The sequence below is a fragment of the Microcebus murinus genome, chromosome 12 (genome assembly GCF_040939455.1).
Source record: "Microcebus murinus isolate Inina chromosome 12, M.murinus_Inina_mat1.0, whole genome shotgun sequence".
NCBI lineage: Eukaryota > Metazoa > Chordata > Mammalia > Primates > Cheirogaleidae > Microcebus > Microcebus murinus.
In genome coordinates, this window is record NC_134115.1 from 41911678 (window position 1) to 41932982 (window position 21305).

A 21305-nucleotide genomic window follows, 5' to 3' on the forward strand; every position below is an offset into this window, starting at 1 on the left:
AAGAATATAAGCATTTTGTTGGGGGAATAAAAAACAACACACTGCAAATGTAAAAGGAAACAGTCTGAGTGCTCAATCCAGGTCTGACTGCATGGTACTGGTCAGTTTTATCATTTACATAACAGAGATTATATTAATATTTCCTATAGCTCTTGTGAGGTCAAAATGAGGTAAGATACATGAAAACCCTAAATGCCATGCACATGTAAAATATATCATGTCCACTAAGAATTTTAATTATAAGGAAGCCATCACCAATTGACAATAGCACAAATTATCCAGAAGTTCAAAGTGTTATCATAAAAATTCATAATCAATAATTTTGAAATTCTCATTTTTCAGTATCATTCCATTCTAAAAACTTCCACATTTATTATTAAGTACACAAGAGAAACATTAAAAAACACACAAACACACAAGTTATCACCATGTGTCTTTTTTTAAAACAAACTGGTCTTTACGTTTTGTACAATTAGATAAATATAGACATATCACTTTTAGCTAACTCTGCATATATATAAACACCACTCCTCTTTTTTAAAACTTCCATAATTTTCAAATAAATGAATATTAATAGCACTACTAAAATATCAAATATGTTAAAAGGAAGGTTATCATAGTGGCATTATATTCCAAAAACATTCACAATGGGAAAAATCTTTAATTATACAAGAAAATAGGGATCTAGAAACTTACTTATTATTAATATGCCTGGAATGTGTCCTTCTTCATAGTGAGGAAAGAGGACAATTTTGGGAATTATAACAATATTGTATAACCAGACAAAGACAATCAAACCCATGCAGCACCAACCATGTGGGTCAACAACAAAGTGAATCCGGAGACCCATTCTGCAGTCCTAGAACTGCCTGCCAACCCACAAGCAAAGATGATCCTAAGGACAAGTGAAAAAGAAAAAATTACTCACACAGAAAAAATTATTTGATCAAAGCAAAACTGCATTTCTGGCAACTATAAAATGACATTTGTTGGGTTTTCTTTGTATATTTGATTTTTTAAAAACAATAAATACTTTGGAGAACTTTCAAACTTCATCATAAGTTTCAAATAATTTAATTTCACTTTTTAATTATGAATTGCTGTCAAGAATATAAACTGGCATTATCTACTGAAGTTAAAACACAAGTTTGTCCTTAACCCAGCAATTCCATGTATAAGCCCAAAAGAAATGAGTACATATGTCCACTAAAATATGTATAAAAATTGTAGTAGCTTTAATCTTAAGACTTTAATCTTATGATCACGTAAGTCAAAACAGTGGTTATCTTCTGGTGGGAGAGGTATGTATTAACTGGAAAGGGACATGAGAGAATCTTTGAGGGGCTAGAAATGTTCTTGACCAAGGTGGTACTTTATGTGTATATACATATATAAACATTCACTGAGCCATACACTTAAGATTTGTGCACTTTAATTTTAAACCATGATAAAATTTTTAAAATCATTTTGAAAAATTACAATAAAGAGAAAAGTAATTACAAATTGCTAAAAATATTAAAATTCATAGAATGATGCCCAACCAATCTCATTGCTACCAATTCAAGAAGACTCCTGTTTAAATGAGGCTTTTTCTCAGTTGAGTGTTTGTAATCTGGCAACAGATCTCCCAATGAGATACTTGAAAGAGTTATTTCTATACTTACAATACCAAAAAGTGACAAAATATATCCATAGTTTAGTAATATAACTTATAAAGCTTAAATGAGAAATTACTGTATAAAGTCTAGAGGGCACCTTTTACATAAAATATAATGGTATAATATAATAATAAACTAGGACAATGGTTCTCAAATCTGTAAGAAAACCAGAATCACCTGGGGAGCTTTTTAAAAAGACATATCCCCAGACTCCATTCCAGATCTACTGAACCATTATTCAGCTTCATAAAGCTCAAAAACCAATAAAATGTTTTAAAATGCTCTCCAGGTATCTGATACAGCTAACTGGCATCTAAGAACCACTGGTCCATGGAACTTCACTAAGCCTTTAACATTACAGCAATGAGTTGACCTTAGTTCAACAAATATTCACTGAGCCTCCACTATACACCAGTCACTTGCTAGACACTATGGAGACAACAATGAATAAGACATGGTCCTTAGTTAAAGAACTAACAGTCTAATGGGATAAAGAATCATAAAAAGGTTTAAGGTTTAATATAATAAGTTCCAGATTTGTGGACAAGATATTAGCAGGGGCACATAAGATGCAGACTAGTTAGATTAGGGTTCAAATAAGACTTCCTGTAAGAGATGAAAATTGAGTTCAGTCTTAAAAGATGGATAAAAGTTATCCAAGCAAAGAAAACTGACAACAATACTGCAAACAGAAGAAAGAGCAGGAGGTATGTAAGAGTAAAAATTGTGGGAAGTATTACAAATTGCCATCACAAATCATAAAGCTTTCCATGGAGAGTGAGTAATGAGAAATATGGGACTATATGATGAACACCATAAAGATGCCATGTTAGAATGCTAAGACTTCATTCTTAAGCACTGGAAAGCTATTGAAGCAGGAGATTAACATGATTAAATTTATACTTTAAATACATAAATTATTGATGCTCTGTTGTGGAGGATAAAATTAAACACAGAAATCAGTTAGGGAAGAGAAGACACAAGCCAAAATTAATTTTGAAGAAAGGACCAATTGAAGAAATAGAATTAAACCAGTGAGTCTTTCTGATTGATTAGATATTAAGGATTACAGAGGAAAGAGTCAAGGATGACCCCCATATTTTCAGTTTATATTCCAGACTACTTCATTCTAAGAATAATTTATCATGGTACCCTGAGGATCTTGTCAATGTTCTTCAGAGCTATAAAATTACTGAAACAAAGAAAAAGAGAATAAGGAATACTTAATTTTAAACGAATACCTCCATCCTCTCACCTCTAGATCCCGCAAATATTGGGGCAGCGGAAAAAAAGAACTCAAGTACAATCCCACCCAACAGTTTAAATCACACATGGTTCAAATTAGCTCTTACATACAAACTCTAAAATAGAAAAAGGCCCCAAAAAGTAAAAGTTGAACTTCCTTATCTTTTAATTAGAAAATTAAAAAACTAATCAGTACCATTAAAGTGAGGAAAGTCAGAGAGGATAAAGCAAGCTATCTAATTTGTGAGGTATCATTATTTTAAAAATTAGAACTTAAATACAAATGGAAAGCCATCTACATAGCTAAAAAAAGAAACATTTAAAAGAATGTTAATTTTTTACAGTCTTGCCAACAATCAAGTGCTAAAAGAAATGACAGAAGGCTCTGTCTCTCAACATGTTCAATATTATTAATTTCATGTACCTTTCTTTTAATGTTTCAGTTCTATTTAGGACTAAAAAACAGAATATGAATTCCAATAATTAAATAGGACAGAGTAATTTCATTACTTATTTCTAAATTTATTAACATTAGAAAGAGAAAAACAAACAAGCAAGAAAATAAGTGGCAAAATTATCAAATACTCATTCATTTTTGCATTTTATATTTATTCTCCCCTCCCAGAGAATAACCAGTTTTTCTTTATCACTAGAAGAGATCTCTCACAACAGAAAATATTACATAGTGAAAAGTATAATTTAAAATGTGTCCATTTCTCCTGGATGTAAACATACATAGATTACAAGCTCTAAAAGAACAAGCATCCCCAAGGAAAAGTGAGCATAGGATAGAAAAATAAAATAATAAGATATTGAATATTTTTGAAATACCTGATTAGTAAAAATTAATGCCATGTAATCCTTAAAATTGGGTTGCAGAGAAGAAAACAGTGGTCTTTCAAGAGCTCCAAATAAGATTACAACTACAAATGCGTAACTGGTAGAGTTGCAAGATCACTCCACTCAGTTAATATCTAGCAGGCGTGGCTTAGGGCAGAAGAGAAACTATTACACATCCTGAGCAACAACCGACCTAAACACAATGCTGTTACTCGGTCTAGCATTTATAAAAAGTTAGAGATTCCAACATATTAATTTGTATATTAAATGGTGAGCTCATAACTCAAACTTTGGTGTAACTAGGTGGCTATACTGGTACTGCAACATTTTTTAAGATTGCTGTCTGGTACTTGAGTGCAGTGACTAACTTCATAATGATGTAAATTACTACAGCACAAACTTTTATAAAGAAGTTATAATTCAACTCTAATAAACCTGACAGAGTAAATATTTACAGTGTTCAAGTTATTCCGATGGAATACCACCTTTCCATTTTTTTTGTTTTTTTGCCTTTTCAGGCAACTGTATTGCACCACGTATTTTCCTCAAGAAGAATACTCAAGTCACTATAAAAAGAAAATAACCGAAAGCTACCATATGACAAAAAAACTGTAACATCAGCATGCAGTTTTAGGAAATCATAAAGATTAAGCTAAAATAGTTAACAAGAAATCTAGCTAAACAGTTATCTCTACACTTGCAGTTTTATCTGATTCTCCACCTAGGCAAAGTGGTCTCATTACTGTTCCATGAACATGAAAAAATATATTCCATCACACATTCCTCCCATCTGAAATGTCCCTACCACACTGCTTACTCTATTTATCACACTTCATTGCCAATTTGAATCTCACTCTCCATATGGAAATTTTCCTGGCATCTCAGTTTCACAGTGATTTCTCTTTTTCTTCTAAATATTATTAAAAGGAAAACTATTAGAAGAAAATAGCAAGTGGTTTTATAATCTTGGAATGAGGAAAGCCTTCACAACCAAGATCCATAAGCCATGTCTGACCACATAAAAAACAACATTTCTAAAGCCCAAAGCACACCAAAAACAAAGTTAAAAGACAAAGCATCCCTGGAAAATATATCACAACACATGATTGGTAAGAGTTATACAATGTAAATATATAAAGAGGCAATTCACAAAAGGGAAAAAACCCAATGGCTAATCATTACTGATTAGGAAAATCTATAATAACTTGTATATTTTTCATCCATTGTATTGAAAAACTTTAAGAACAACAGATGCTACCCAATATTGAGAAGGCATAGAAAATATGACTCTCATACATTACCAGTGCGTGTGTAAACTGATATAATCATCTTGGGAGGGCAATTTGGCAGTATGTATCAAAATGTAAAACCCTTTTACCCAGCAGTTTTATTTTTAGTAATACCTACAAAAGTACTCATGAGACTGTACAAGTACATGAAAGTGCATACAAGGATGTACAAGGAGGTACAAGGATACAGCGCTTTTTGTAATCACAAAAATGTGGCACAACCTAAATGTCCATGTGGATCGATGAGAATGATCAAATAAATTATATCTATAGTGTAAAATATTTCCAAGCTACTACAATTAAAAAAAAAACAAGGAAAAAGGGAGGCATATCTAGATCTGCATATGACTATTCATAACATATTGTTGAATGAATAAAGCAAGTTACATTGGCTAAATCTATGGGAGTTTAGGGTAGACTTTAATAGTGTTTTTTCTGGAGGGAGGGAGGATAAAGATAGACTAGAAAGAGACATGAGAGAACTTTCTGTGGTGCTAATAAAGATCTCTTGATATGAAGTTTGAGTTACACAAGGATATGAATTTGTCAAAAGCCAGCAAATGTACCTTTAGGATTACACTAACATGTACACTTAAGTGCATTTCATGGTATGTAAATTTACCTTAAAAAACACTGTAAACCAATATTAAACTCTAGTTTATGATGTGTGTGTATGTGTGTATATATATATATATGTATGTGTGTATGTATATATATATACATACACACATATATGTGTGTATATATCCATGTATGTATATATATACACACACACACACACACACACACACACACACACTGACGTATGTATGGGAGAAGTGTACTGATATCTGCAATCTACTTTAAAATGTATCCAAAAGACAAATAGCAAAGAGTACTTACTGATAAGTGGACAGCAGGATAGATGAGTATGTGATGAAGTTCAGTAAAATACTGGTACAGAATCTAAGTGATGGGTATTCATATGTTACACTACAAAATTCTTTCAATACTTCTGTTTGAAATTTTTCAAAATTAAATGTTGGGGGAAGCAAGTTATAGAATAGTTTGTATAGCATTTTTTGTTCGAAAATATATGTATATGTGTAAAAGTAATTTCTGCATACGTATAGAAAAAACGTCTGGAAGAAAACATACCAACTGAGGTTTTAACAGTGATTATCAATGAGCTGAGGGAGGAAAGAGTCATGGAAAAAAGGCTTTCACATTTATGTATATATTTATGTGTTCTAAGTTTATCGACAAACATGTACTTCTAGATTCTTTTCAACCAACTAAAAAATAGAGATAGCCTAAGGGACACCAACCTTACAAACAAAATGTTTAATTTAAGCCTGTCTTTATCATGACATATTATCCTTGTATTAAATGTTTTTAAAATTAGTATTTTTAAAATGCAGTATAAAAGGATCAGCTGCATAGCCATGTAAGATTTGTAATTCAGAAAGATGTTTCTGAAACTTGTATTATTCACAGATTATTTTTCTCTATGGAAAAAGTCTTATTTAAGAAAACATGCTTAGTTAAAATTTAATATGACAACTTTTAAATAAACACAAAGCAACTACATTTGCTAATGAATAATGAAGTGCATCTAAACATAAGACTCCAAGGACATTACACCACATAATTCAAAAACATATTATCATGTAAAATCAAATGCAAACTTACCACTGGCAAATTCACTGAGATGTGTTGTAATTTTTCTGATACTTGCATTTACAGGTTTTCTCTTGGTTCATTCTTTTTTTTATTTTTTAAATTACATCCCATTAAATGGATCTCTCTTTAATACCAGTTCTTCATGAGAACCTATTAATGGTTTAACAAATAATAATCTCTCACAAAGATAAAAATTGTAAGCAGCTAAATATTCTAACTGAAAATGCCAGTTACAAACATTTTAAATTTAGAAATAGGAAAAATATTTTGACATCTGATTCTGTGCTTTCATATCCCACCCATCTCCCCAGAATTTCATCACCATTATACATAAAAGTTCTCTTTTGAAACCACTTAATTTCCATAAAATCAAATAAATGGCATTTGGGCTTCATCAGACTTCCTTGACCACAAATCACAAAATAACAATAGATTCTGCTAGAAGTATCTAATCACAATTGATAAACAGAGAATAAAGAGTTTAAAATACAAGTTTTAGTTTGAAAAGCTTTAAGAATAAAACCATTACAGGAGGACTGCTTGACCCCAGGAGTTCCAGACCAGCCTGGGCAACATGGTGACCCCATCTCTACCCAAAAAATTAAAAAATTAGCCAGCACGGTACTGTGCACCCATAGTCTCAGCTAACTTGGGAGGCTAAGACAGGAGGATCGCTTGAGCCTAGGAGTTCAAGGCTGAACTATGATCATGCCATTCTACTCCAGCCTGGGTGATACGGTGAGTGGGGAGAGCAGGGGATGAGGGAATGCAAGGAAGAAATATAAAAAGAGACAGATTCTATCCTCAATGGAGACAGACTAGTAAACAGACAAGATCAATACTATATAAGACAAGTTAAGATACACAGGAAGGGGGCAAGAATGCATTTCATATGTTAACAGTAAAGGTATTGGTTCACAAGTTGCACTGTAAAATGTATTTTATAGTAAGTTGTCATCAGGAAAAGATTCCTGGAAACAGTGAAGCGTGTGAGTTAGCTAGATGAAGAATGGAGGCTCTTCTGACCAAAGGAGCAGAATAAGTAAAGGTATAAAAGTAGGCAGAGAAAATCTAAGTAAACCAAAATATTAATAACTAGGATCATTGCATATGGAAGAATAGGGTAAGATGTCCAACCTTTTAACCACATATAATTCTAAGAAATTAATTATATAACATTACTGTACATACAGAAATGTATGAATAACTACAAAAGTTTAATGAAATGATATTCACCCTTATTACGGTACACTGCTATTTTATTTTACTTTTTTTTTAAGAGATAGAGTCTCACTATGTTGCCCAGGCTGAATGCAGTGGCTATTCACGGGCATGATCACAGCACACTGCAGCCTTGCACTCCTGGGCTCCAGTGATCCTCATCCCCAGCCTCCCAAATAGCTGGGGCTACAGACATGTCATACTACCACATTTAGCTTATTTTACCTTAACAAAAATATATAATGCTGGTCACAGCCTACTAAACTGATTTCATGACTCACAGATAGACAGCCACCCTCAGATTGAAAACACTATTAAACAATGTCAATGAGTTTGAACTTCACCCTGAATGCTGTGGAAAACCATTAAGAATTTTAGGCAGTAAAATGCCATCATCCAATTTGCATTTTGGGAAGAATAGCAACAATATGAAGGTTGGATTTGAGTAGATGGATACAGCACTGAGACTGCCTATAGGCAACCCGGTTGGCTGTTACCCAGTTGAGAAATAATGAGGGCATTTGGGGTAAGCACACCCAAAATGGTAACTTACATGGGGAATTGCAAGTGTATATGTATGTGTGTATGTGTGTGTGTGTTTGTGTGTTTTAAGTGATACTTAAGACAGGAGGCATGCTGAAAAAAGGCAGATCTAGAAGAACTTAACGAGTAAAACTGATAAGACTTAGTGATCAATTGGAGAAAAGAACAAATTCTAGGATTGCTCCCAAGTTTCTGGCTTAAAGACTGTGAAGAGTGGTACCATTCTCCAAGGCAGGAAAAGTACAAGGTTACTAGCATGCTGCTTACCACAGCAACACCAAACTATTACACATGAGGATGTGAAAAAGACATCAAAACCATTATCATTAAATTTCCATTCCTCTTATATATTTAGGGGAATGGGAAAAAAACCCTACATCTTCTCCCAGGGTCAATTTTTCTATGGTTCATCATTGCTATTAATAGATTGTCAAATGTAATCCGTTCCTACTCTTAACTTTTTAAACTAATTTAAAGTGGTCTCCTTGGCTACAACTTTGCTTCTTATACATAAAATATGGAATGACAAAGTTAAGGAGCTGCCACCCCAATGGCAAATGAATGAATTGTTCTTCCAGAAAAAAATTCAAACAGAATTAAATGTGGTACAACAAAATGTTTTGAAACATGGTCAAAGCCAATAATGCTGCTAAGGCTAAGATTCTAGGATGGCTTTCCAATGTTTCAGCAAAGCAGTAGTTTCTTTCTGTCAGTAACATTATTAGGTAACAGCACATGCTGATCATCTGTGAGTCAGATCCCAGTCATTCACTGGGTTAAAATAAAGAAAAATCTACTTTACATTTACAGTTATTAGAGCTACACTGCAGACACAGCATCTGAAATGAGATTAACATTCCAGTGCTAGATCAACACTACCACCACCACTGCAAAATCAAATCTCATGATATGGCATAAAAGTAATGCTAGACCTGAAATTCCATAAATAAATAAATGGAATAACAAAAAATATTCCAAAGTTTAGGAACTATAAAATGTCATTCAATATTTCTAATATTGCTATGTCTCAAAGAGTATAATCAACAATTTATAGTGAAAGCTTTCAAATGCACCAGAAATAGTTTTCCCACAGTGCCAAGAGAAAATGGTTAATATATAAGATGAATATATGAAATTTAAAATGTATTAATTACAACTAAAAATGAATTTAAAAAACACAGAGCTATGGCTATAATACCTTTAAAGAAATTTATAAAGCTATCTGACTTCTGATTTTATTCTATTCTGAAAACTGGTCAAGTGTGGCAGTTAAATAATTCTATCTAAAATATCAGGCACCAGTTGACTCTAACAATTAGTGAAGTAATTCAACTTTTTAAATGTCACATAGATATTTTGTTTATTATCAACAGAGTAGAAAATTAATCTTGTACAGATGTTAAAAATACATGCCCATGTTTAAATGAAGACTTTTTTTTTTCTGAGACAAAATCTCACTCTGTCACCCAGGCTAGAGTGCAGTGGCATCATCATAGCTCGCTGCACCCTCAAACTCCTGGGCTCAAGCGATCCTCCTGCCTCAGCCTCCCAAGTAACTGGAACTACAGATGCATAACACCATGCCCAGCTAATATTTTCTATTTTTAGTAGAGACGGGGTCTCACTCTTGCTCAGACTGGTCTCAAACTCTTGAGCTCAAATGATCCTCAAACCTTGGCCTCTCAGAGTGCTAGGATTACGGGCATGAGCCACCCCACTCGGTCAACACAGACTCCTATTTACTTCTCAAGTTTTAGGTTTTTTTCAGCTTCAGTTTGACCACTTGTAAAATGGGAATAAAATGACAGTTTACAAGGTTGCTGTCACGCTTTAATGAGAATTTGCCTGGCAAAGAAGCAGTTCCTCCAAAATGGTAACTTTACAGAGTAGTGGAGGAGAGGAAAGGAAACTTAAAGATAAGTTTTACTTCTCCTTTAGCAAACTCCAGAATGAAACAGTGTTTCTGGGTTCCCATCATTAAAAGTAGTGAAACAATTTAACGATACTTTCTCTTTCTACTTTCTCTAGCATTAAAGTCCGTGAACTACTTGTCAGAGAAAAACCTCTGACAGCCTTTTACCTAGTATCATAGTATTATACGCATTTAAGGAAGTTGTATTTCCACATGTTGGCCTGAGATCTCTTAAAGCAGAAAACAAAAAAATAGAGATTTGATCTAAAATAGAGTGACTGAACTAAAGCCCCTAAACTAAATCTCTTTCAGAAGGACTAGGCAGCTAAGGAATGAAGTGTGGAAAAAACAGTACTTGATTTCAGAAGCTATGAAGTCTATATAGTTAGAGCAGGGAATTCTGAATCAATTGCTGAGTCCTCCAGGAAGACGCTGTGAAAATGTGGGTGGGCAAAGTATCAAAGCATAACATACTTGAACCATCGATGGTCTCAAGAACCCACTCCACAAAACAAGTCTTTAAATCACTACATTCTGGGCAAAACTGAACATAAGCTGTTCCTCCTGATTATAAACTCTGTGTATCTGCCTCATGAGTGAAAAACAAATATAAATACCTCTATTAACAATACTACACTACAGTGACACACCATCAGAATCTCCTAACAAAAAGTAGAAATAATTTGGAAGGTATGAGTAATATGAATTAAAGACCACGAAATATTGTTTCAGTCAGTACAAAATGCCTATGTGGGAATTTTCATTAGGGAGGTAGGAGTGTGGGAAAGGGGGAAGAGGAAAGGCAAGATTAAATGCAGGGTAGGAACAAGCAGCAACAGAGAACTTTTGCTCCAAAAACAGCATGAGTAAAAACCTTCAGATGTAGTAAAAACCAGAAATGAAGAGGCTTGGGCTTTTCCTGGATGTGAATCAAGCATGTTCTTCCAAGAGGGAAGGGAAGCCAGCTACTTACCTTCTAGTACCCCTGCACAAAGACAGATCAGGGATGGGATAAGGAATACTAAATTAGATATTCACACTGGGCTTTCCCACAGAAGGAATTTTTTTTTTTTTTTTTGAGACAGGGTCACGCTCTGTCACTCAGGGCTAGAGTGGGAACAGTGGCATCATCATAGCTCACTGCAAGCTCAAACTCCTAGACTCAGGCAGTCCTCCTGCCTCAGCCTCCTGAGTAGCTGGGAGTACAGGTGCATGCCTCCACACCCACCCAAGAAGACATGATTAAAGAATACTAAGGCTATAAGAAAAATCTCTCCTCAACTGCTTGCTGAAGCTTAAATCCTGTAGTAGATGAAAAAGTTATTTATTCTATAATTATGGATAATAAAAGGCTTAAAATAAAAATCAACATTTGTGTGTTGTAATCACACAAATTTTTTTTAAGTTAGAAGTAAAATAAAATTAATCAGTGAATGGTAAAATGCTAATTTTTACCTAGCCTGCCCTTTTGTGAGAGGGACGACAGACAGGTGAAGAGAGTAGACACCTACTCAGTCTCTGAAATGGGGAAGAAGGTTAATCTACCCTGAGAGAAATAGCACAGGGGAAAAGGAGGCCTGAAACGCAGAAGATAAACTTTGAAAATGTCACGTTTTTGCCCAGAGTAGACCTAAAGTAAATAAACTACCATCCCACTAAGGTGTTTTTGGTCAGGTAGCAATCAATGAGCACAGTGCTGCTTCACGTGTCTATGAAAATGTACTTTTTAAACAATTTATCAGGGATTCTTAACCAACAAATCACTGTCATAACAATCAAAAAGAATTTTTCTATTTATTCTTGTCTTTCACCTATATTTTTTATTGATTCAAAATACGTCAGACATTTTCACCTTTAATAAAAGATATTTATGCACTGATTATTTTACTAGATGCTAAATTGCCTTTTATATCCAGTGCATTTGAAAAGTTGAATCTGAGCCCTGATGTTTTACTAAAATGATATGAAATATATACATTCCTTAATATAAAGATATGATATAAAACTGATTTTAGGGAATGACCTCTTGGCAATAAAAATTGCTTTTCCCCTGCCTTCCCTGTTATGCCTAGTATAATAGTATTGATACTGCCACCATGTAACCTCCTATGTTGAAAAAGTTTTCATTGACTCACACTGAATTACAATTCCAGAAAAAAGTTCCAAGGAGACATTATTAAACTTCTCAGTCAGTTTCTTCAGTAGGCCAAGGCATTATTTTATTCATGTGCTTTTCCATAGGTTCTGAATCAGACACCATGAATTAAAGAAATGAGGCAGTGGGCAAACAAGTAAAAAAAATTATGATTCACTAATTATTAGTTCTTGTTTTAGAACCTACCTAAGCTAATGATTATGTGTGTGCATTTCTAAATGCTTACATTTCTTTTATTAAACAAAGCACCCCAGAGATAGGTAATGTGACACAGTTCTCATCATTTTCTTTAAAATACACTCTATTTCATTTATTCCAACTACAGCTTCTCAGGTATGTTAGGTTTAACAGAAATCTCAAGACCTAATATAATTCCATTGTTTAAATCCAAAATAATGAATTCTAGAATAGTACTACCCCAAAACAGTTATACAATTATAAAATTTTTACTTACATTTTGATACAATTTTACTAATACTTTATGACATAAATGTTCTAAATGTATATGTTAAGGGGTCTTAAATTACTTACAAGTATAGCTTTTGCCAAGTAAGCATGGAAAAGCTAAAATATACCTTAAAGAATTTAGTCAGACTCTATAGTGGTATAGATGACAAAACAACATAGGCCACTGACCTACCTATGACCCTACTGCTGAATAGTGACACAAACGGGACTAGAATCTAGTCTTCCTTTCCGCAACACCAAATCTCATTTGGTTCTTTCTTTCCAATTGATTTCTCACTCCAACTCTTCTTCAAAAACTTTTCACTTCTAAGCACACAACTAAGGTAAAATAGAATATCTCTCTGAATTTTATCTTTAAAAATAAGTAAAATTTAAAGAGTTGGAAGAATTTAATGAGATATTACACCAAAAGCCTTTTAATCCAGGAATGGCGCATCCTAGACAGTAATCAAATGGTAACTATCATTATTAGTCTTATTTTTACCACAAGAAAGGCAGTGAATATTTTAAAGTGCACATATTAGCACAGTAGGCCAAAGACCCATTTGACACATCTTTTTAACTTGCACTTAATTATCCTTAGTCCTCTTCATTTTAGACTGTAACTTTACACTATAATTTATGACCCACCCACCATGACCTTGATCTTTTTTTTTTTTTTTTCCCCTGTGTACTGTTATGGACTGCTGTATTGAAATACTTTCAAGTAATAATTGGTCAGGTCCTCTTAACCCTGGAGATACAGGCATCCTCTACTGACTCAGAAGGGATTTTAAAATGTGACCCAAATATGGCTTGAGAAACACCGTAACTTAATTAAATGGTCGCTACAGGTAAAATCCTATGACCTATTACAGTGAATGATAACAAGTGCAAACTGCTGCCATCCATAAGCCATTTTCTCAAACCACCCTGGGATCTGGGGGAGGGGAAGAGAGAAGGTCAATACAGGAGCAAACTCTTTCTCCTCCTGCTAGTCCTCTGCCGCCTCACACCAGAGGGGTGGGAATGAATGAGAGGCTCTGCAAGGAGAGCGCAGAGAAACACTGCAGCCGGGCGCAGGTCTCCGGGCTGGGGTGCGGAGAGGGAGAAACTCGAGGCACAGATTTTCTTTTTTGTTTTTTGGGTTTTTTTAACTACCCCAAATCATCTCGACTACAGCAGCACCCCACCCACCACCCCTCGCGGGAGGGGCACGTGGCAGGTGGCTCAGCTCCGGCAGGAGATGCTCTGAGAGAGGCCAGGCCGGGGCGGGGGCGCTGAGCAGCGCCGGGGTGCAGCCGCGGCGGGGCAGGTGCGGGGAGGGAAGGGGGGCCCGGGGGGCGCCGGGACAGGTGAGAGCAGCCGGGCCCGAGGAGCCGCGGGTGGAGCCGGCGAGGCGGGGCTGGGGGGCCGGCGGGGGCCGGCGGGCGGGCGGCTCGCCCCCGCGCGCGCACACACTCACCGGCGCCGGCGGGCTCGCCTCTCACGGTGGCTGCTCTCGCGGCCGCCAGCGGCTCCGTCCCCTCCTCCTCCTCCTCCTTCGGTGCCGCCGCCGCCGCCCAGGCCCGGCCGCGCTCCCTTTCCGCTTCCGGGAGCCTGAGCGCCTGGACCGGCCGAGTGGGTGTCCGCAAGCCCGCGTGCCCGCGCGGGGAGGGATCGGCAGCCGCCGTCGCCGTCTCTGCCTCGCGCCCAGAAGCCGCGATGGGAGCCGCCTAGGGCCGAAAGACCAGAAATCGCGCCGCGGCCCCCAAGCCGCGCGCCCGGTGGGACAACGGTCGCCAGAACGCTCGCACCTGGCGCACCTCGGCGCCTCCGCCCTGCCCTACCACCCCTTCCCAGCTCTGCCCGGCCCCCCTTCTCGTTGCCCCTGCTCTCTCTCCACGCCCCTCTCCGGAGCGGAAGGAGAGGGGCCTTATCCTTAAAGATTGCATGCATCCTCCTTCCTGCTAGGTGTATCGCCAGCAGGCCTCTCTCCCCACTGAGGCGGTCTGGGTGTCCCATGGTACCTTGCTTCAAAGTGCGGTCTGCGGCAACAGCATCCTCTGGGAACTTGTTAGAAATGCACACTCTCAGGCCTGTTGAATCAGTTTCTGCAGTTTAACAGGATCTCCAGGTGATTCCTGCAGGTGCACCTTAAACATTGAAACACACTGCACTCTAGTGCATGCTCTCATCCACTTCAGACCCTCTAATGGGATGGATACCCTAGCCCTCCAAGATTTTTCCTATTCCTGTTGGCAACCTAAATCCGTACCCAAACAAACTTTACTTGTATTTCAAGAGACCTCCAAAAGTTGCCGGCTTTCCCATCACTGCAACCTAGGAAAACTAGACACAACAATGCAAGTAATCCGCCTCCCAATCTAATTTGGTATCTTCACCATACACCAGAGATACACTGAAACCGTGTCCACCTCACTCCAGCTGAACAGTACTTTGAGAGATTAAACTGTTTGCAGTACTGTGGAGCTAGATCTTTGCACCCATATGCGACAGGATGGAAAAAATATTACTTGCAGTATAAAATCTGTACTCCTTATAAAGTGGAATAGAAAGCCCTCCACAAACGAGTCCCTCCCCACCTCTCCAGTCTTAGCTCCAACTAACTTGGTTCCCTTCCCCATTCTAGAATGCTCTACTCTCTGATGATCTTAATCCTATCTGAATTTGAGAGTCAGCTGAAATCCTGCCAGCCCAGGGTTCTCTCTCACCACTGCACTTATGTATCACATATTGTATTAATAGCTATTGTAGGCTCTTATGTTACCATGTATTGGTAGGGAGTTTTAAATGTGTTATGTCCTGGTTTCTGAACTAATTACAAACACCTTACGACCTTAAAGATTTCTTTCAAGTAGTAGATATCAAAGTGGGGTTCCCAGGCTAGCAACATCAGCATCACTGGGAACTTGTGAGACATCCATATTCTCTAGTCCCACCCCAGATTCACTACTATGTTAGAAACGCTGGAGATGGAGCCCAGCGATCTGTGTTCTAACAAGCCTTCCAGGTAATTCCAATGCACACTCAAGTTTTATAATTACTGACCTAGATTATTGTCTCATACCCCAAAGGAACCCAGTCATAGGGATTGATTTGACTATATCCAGGTTTCATTGCCTTTTGTGTTAACAAATAAGTTCCCCCGTTCATGCATAGCTAGGTTGGAATGATGGTCACAATTGCTTTGGAAGAATTCTCTTTAATTTTCATAATACATTTGATGTACTAGGATTTTTATAACTTGATTTGTTTGAAAAGGAGAAAATGAGTCACTTTGAAGGAAGAAGAAACATGTGAAATCTCCCCACTCAGCTACCTGAATTGCATACTATTTTGCTCTCTCTTCAAATATCCCTGTGAAAGGGAACAATTTGTGTCAATGATCTCGAAAATGCCAAAATGAGAATTGGTTGACAGGGCCATGAATACACATGACAATTGGAAGTGTACAGATTTTTCAGTATCTTTTTTGAATGAGTTAACCTATCTCATATCAGCCAAGTCAATTCCACAAAGAATTTTCTAGGAAAGGAATGGAAAGAAATAAGTAGCAAGAAAAACTGTCTCAAAATCATGAGCCTTTTTAGCATGGCCAGTTAAGAAGTATAATCAAAGGCCTGCCTATCCCTACTTTGAAGGTCAAGTTATCTAGTACTATCATACATGCTAAGCATTGATCGCATTGTATTGCAACCCACATATTCAGACACCTGTGTCACAATGATGGAGTGGGGGGATATGACATCAGGTAATCTTTTTGAAGAGCTTTTCTATTTACCAAAAGGATGGAAATAAGATATATGTCACACACTATTTATTCCCTCCAGAATTCTAGTCTACTTCATAGGGCCTGTGATGAACCAAAACATGATTACTAATCAAACTAATATTTATCTGGGAATAGAAAAAGTAGACAAGGACAAAGTAGCATGCTTCCAGTGCCAACTTAGCTTCCAACAAAGGCACAGTCGGAGCATTTATGTGAATAAACTCAGCCAACTACTGTGCTTCTCTGCCGTGACCAGGGAGGACTGGATTTTAGTGCAATTTCCAAAAGTCAGTGCAGTCCAGAGTTTAATCAGTACTGGCTAATAGCCCTTGGCAGCTTTGGGTGGATGGCGTTCTCCACCTGCCCAGCTGGGTACCATGCCCTAAGCACCCACATTTGATGCACATTCATGATTTTTTGGTTGCTTATAGTCATCTCCCCCATCTGTTTGAATGGCAGAGTGCCCATTTCACAACAGTCTAATATTTGAAAAATTATTCTTAACCTCTTTTGGGTTACACATCTCTTTGAGCATCTGGTGAAAGTTGTGGATGCTCTCCCCAGTAAAGTGTGTGCACAGACACAAATATATATAAACATGTACATATATATTTGTATGTAAAGTTTCACCTTGCCATGCCTCCAGAGTATCACAAAGCCATGACATTCAAGCTAAGAACTTTCCCTACGATGTAAAGAGTAAGTCAAAGAAACTTTTTCCCCCAAATATCAAGGAAAACTCTAAAAGAACCACTGTGTGCTTAGGAGACAAAAAAAAAAAAAAAAAAAGCAACACTAAATAGAGTTACAAGCAAAGTGCTATGGGAGTGCTAAAGAAGAAACCAGTAGTTTCAACAGGGTGGTTCAGAGATGGCTTCATGGAGAAAGGTTCTTGCATTAGGTAAAAGAGAAAAGGATTTTTAATTGGGACAAAAGAGAGAAAGAAATTTCAGGAGAGGGGAAAGTTGAGCAGAGACATGGAGACATGAAAGTGCAAGGGTCTATCTGGTGTGGCTTAAATGTAGAGTACATGGAAAGATAGAGAAGGGGGTGGAAAGGTAGAACAGAGTCAAACCATGGGGAGCCTCAGAAACAATGCTATTTCCAATGCAGAGCTATTAGAGAAGGCTATTAATGTCTTGCTCTAAACTGGAGAATACTCTATTAGTGAAGGATGTGGCATTATCAAAAGGCAAAGTAGTAGGGCATCTGGAGAGGTTCTAAATATTCTAAATTGGAACCTGTTAAGTGAAGCCACATAGCTTTGCTTCAACTTTTTAGGGTTGCTTTCTGTTTGCTCTAGAAGTTTCTATTAAAATAAATCAAGATGAATCTGAGATTCTTACCCTTGGCTAAGAACCAGTGAGGAAATATATCCTGGTGAATGTTCAGGTGAGTTTCGAGTCCGGGATGCAGAACAAGCTAAAATTGGTTCAGGATTGAAAGAGTGAAAATCAATTTGGACTGAAAACAGAAAAGAAGTCCTGCCACTAATCAGGCTGGGAGGACAGACACAAATAAAGCCAGCTGCAAAATTAACAGGAAACACTAGTTCTGCCAAAGTCATGCAGCAGTTATAAAATGCCATAATGACCTTTTCTTTGGGTGATTACTGACTTCTCACCAATGACACCCCAGACCACCTGCTAACTTCATTTGTTACTAGAGATATTCCATTGTTCAACCATCATCACTTCATGATAGCACCCAGTCCCTAGTTAATTCCACCCTTTTTTTAAAACCACCTTAAAATATCCAATCCAGAATAGATCCCTGCTTCCCTTAGATTATGGATGGGGAAGCTTTTCATATTAGAAGGCAACATTAATTTGGCCGTAATCAAATAAGACCATATTCAAGAAACCTCAATTAGATATACTTAAAAATGTATGTTATTTTTAAAAATCTTATCTATTAAGTACCTAATAATTTCAAAATACGAAAACTATTTGTTAAAGTTAACTAACATTTTAATGACTTCATTGTGTCTGCCTTTTGTTGGAAAGCATTTAAATAACTGGTTGCAGCTGGGAGGTCTGCAGTTTCAGTTGATCCTCTAGATGGGTATCAGTCATTTGTGACCTTAAGGGCATCTTGATTTGGGTTAGGAAGGAGAATATAGATTAGCAGCAATAAGTGGTTGTAAAGCAAGAAAACATTTTTCAGGCATGTTGCTGAAGGCATGGGTATTCTACTGCATTTTTCGATATTTCAATTGGATCTATCTTAGCATCAAACAATGACTTTAAAATGTCATCTACTGAAAGCTCAATGAATTCCATCTGTAGTTCTTTAGGTGCTTTGGTGATATTAGCTAGGTGAGGCTGAAATGCTAATTTGAGCGTGATGTCATGATTCTCAAAGTCAGTGAAACTTTCATTGTATTCTCCAATTGATAGGTCTATAACAGCTACATATTCTTCAAATGATTCGTATATATCATCCTGCTCATCAATGATCTTTGCTAACTGAGGAAAATGTTCATTTGAAATATCCTTTTAAAGAAGAAGTGTTTTGAAAAAAGATAGCTCTTCTTGAAATTATTGGATTCTTTGCCACATATCATATATAGACTTAGTTTTACCATGCAAAGAAATAGTCAAATCATTTTGATTTGACATAATATCACACAGAAATGCTCATTCCAATAGAAATCTTAGTTCAATAATTCACATTGTTGATTCTGTTCTTCATAAAATTTATATTCTCACAGAGATTAAATGTTGGTTAACACCTGTCTCTGCAGTAGCCAAGGCACTTTAGAATGACATGGCAAATCCACACTGAATACCTCATCATTCAACTTTAGCATGTTATGAAACTGATGATGCCATGTTGTATTTGCATATATATAGTCAACAATACTTATAACATGTTGCAAAGTGCCACTTAAAATAGTAGCTTTAGCACAAAGATATTGCTGATATAAGATACAATGAAAAGAAATGAGAGCATCTGGCTCTGTTAATACTTTTTTTATTTGTACAATATACCCTTCATGCTTTCCTGTCATGGAAGGTGCACCATCTGTACATATACTCCCTAAATTTACCAAATTCAGTCCAAGTACACTATATTTATCTTGAAAGTTGTTGAAGATATCTATTCCTGTGTTCTGTTCCCAAGAGTGCCCAAAACAAGTAACTCTTTGTAGGAAAGAAAATCTGCTGTTATGACCTGAAGTATAAAATTTGTGCCAAGTCAGTAGTATCAGTTGATTCATCCAAAGCAATTGAATAATATATATTTTTTGAAGTATTGCATAAAGTTGTTCTATTAAGTTGAGGAAGGCTAATTCATGCTGCTAATCAGTTGTGATTCTCATTGAAAGAGGCAGTTGTTTGTACTTTGAAATGTTATTGGGGTATAAACATCCTACAACTTTGACAATGCATCCTTTCACAATTTCTAAATCACTGAATGGCTTCCCTTTATCCCCCAGTACATAAGTTACTTTATAAGTTGCTTCAGGAGCATTATTTCCAGGTCATATTGCTGCCCAAAAGAATTGGCTTCGCTTTTGCCTTTCATGTTTTCGTTTTGGCAATACAACCTTTCGTGCCTCTTGCTCTAATTTAAAATATTTGCAGTCCTTATAAGTGTTACAATGTTGATAAGCATTGAATTTCTGTATTGTTGGTATTGCAGTATCACAAAGCAAGCAAATCATCTTAACTTTAGCAGAAACAGGATAATATTGCATTTCCCAGACCTCATTAAAAAATGTTTTCTTCCTTTGGTGTTCTCTTGGTCTTCTTTGACATGATGGGCTGTTTAAGCAGACAGAATTAAAAAATATTGTCGAGCTGTGCAACTATTCACAAATTTCACTTCCAGCATAAACACAGTGCACAATTGTCAAAAGCTGATAACAGAATAGTGTACTCAACCCCCATAAACTCTTGTCAACCATTCTCATGCGGTAGAGGTGCCAGTCAGGCAGGGGAAGTTAGAACTAAATCATGAGCATTGTAGCCTTCGATTTAGCCCTTATTGCTTGCTAATGTTCTAATTTTTCCAGAGGATTATTTCATTGGAACTTACTTTATTATTTGGTATTTTAAATATGTTAATTTTAAAGATAAAATAAAAATATAAAAAATGAACAAAAATGTATTCATTAAAAGGATTTGTTCTGTAAATTTTGGATTCAGTAAAGAATCCTTCAGCTACACTTAAGGACATAGAAGGCCACGGATTTCCCACCTATGCCTTAGAACCTCTTCAAAATCCTTCAAAAGAAATTCAATTGGCAAAAGTTGCCTCCCTCCTCCCTCTTGTCTAGAAGTGCCCTTCCTCCCTGCAAGGCAATAAATCTGGTCTACCAGGCTTATTCCTGGTAGTCTTTGGCTGATTAGGTATTAACAACATATTTGATGATCAAAGCCTCCCATTGTCAGGACTCAATGTCAAGAATTTTTAGGAAAGAATCTCCCTTTCTGTTTCAATGGCACAATAACGTAGCTGCCATTCCCAGTAATGTGGCTGGTAAGTTCACATAGGGACTCTTTTGATGTGGGAGGAGGTGATGTTTTGAGCAGGTCACCTTGATTCCTCA

At 36.7% G+C, this 21305-nt stretch overlaps 1 protein-coding gene across 1 annotated transcript in view; it reads right to left on the reverse strand.

Annotated features, from left to right (window-relative positions):
* ZDHHC21 (zDHHC palmitoyltransferase 21) overlaps positions 1-14651 on the reverse strand; it is a 70147-nt gene extending 55496 nt beyond the window's left edge. The window contains exons 1-3 of the mRNA XM_012769643.3: positions 14438-14651; positions 6704-6844; positions 697-895 (exon numbers count right to left, since the gene is read on the reverse strand). Coding sequence (XP_012625097.1) covers positions 697-850 — 154 coding nt within the window. The 5' untranslated portion in view covers positions 851-895; positions 6704-6844; positions 14438-14651. The remainder of the gene's footprint in view (positions 1-696; positions 896-6703; positions 6845-14437) is intronic.
* Between the last annotated feature and the right edge of the window lie 6654 nt (positions 14652-21305).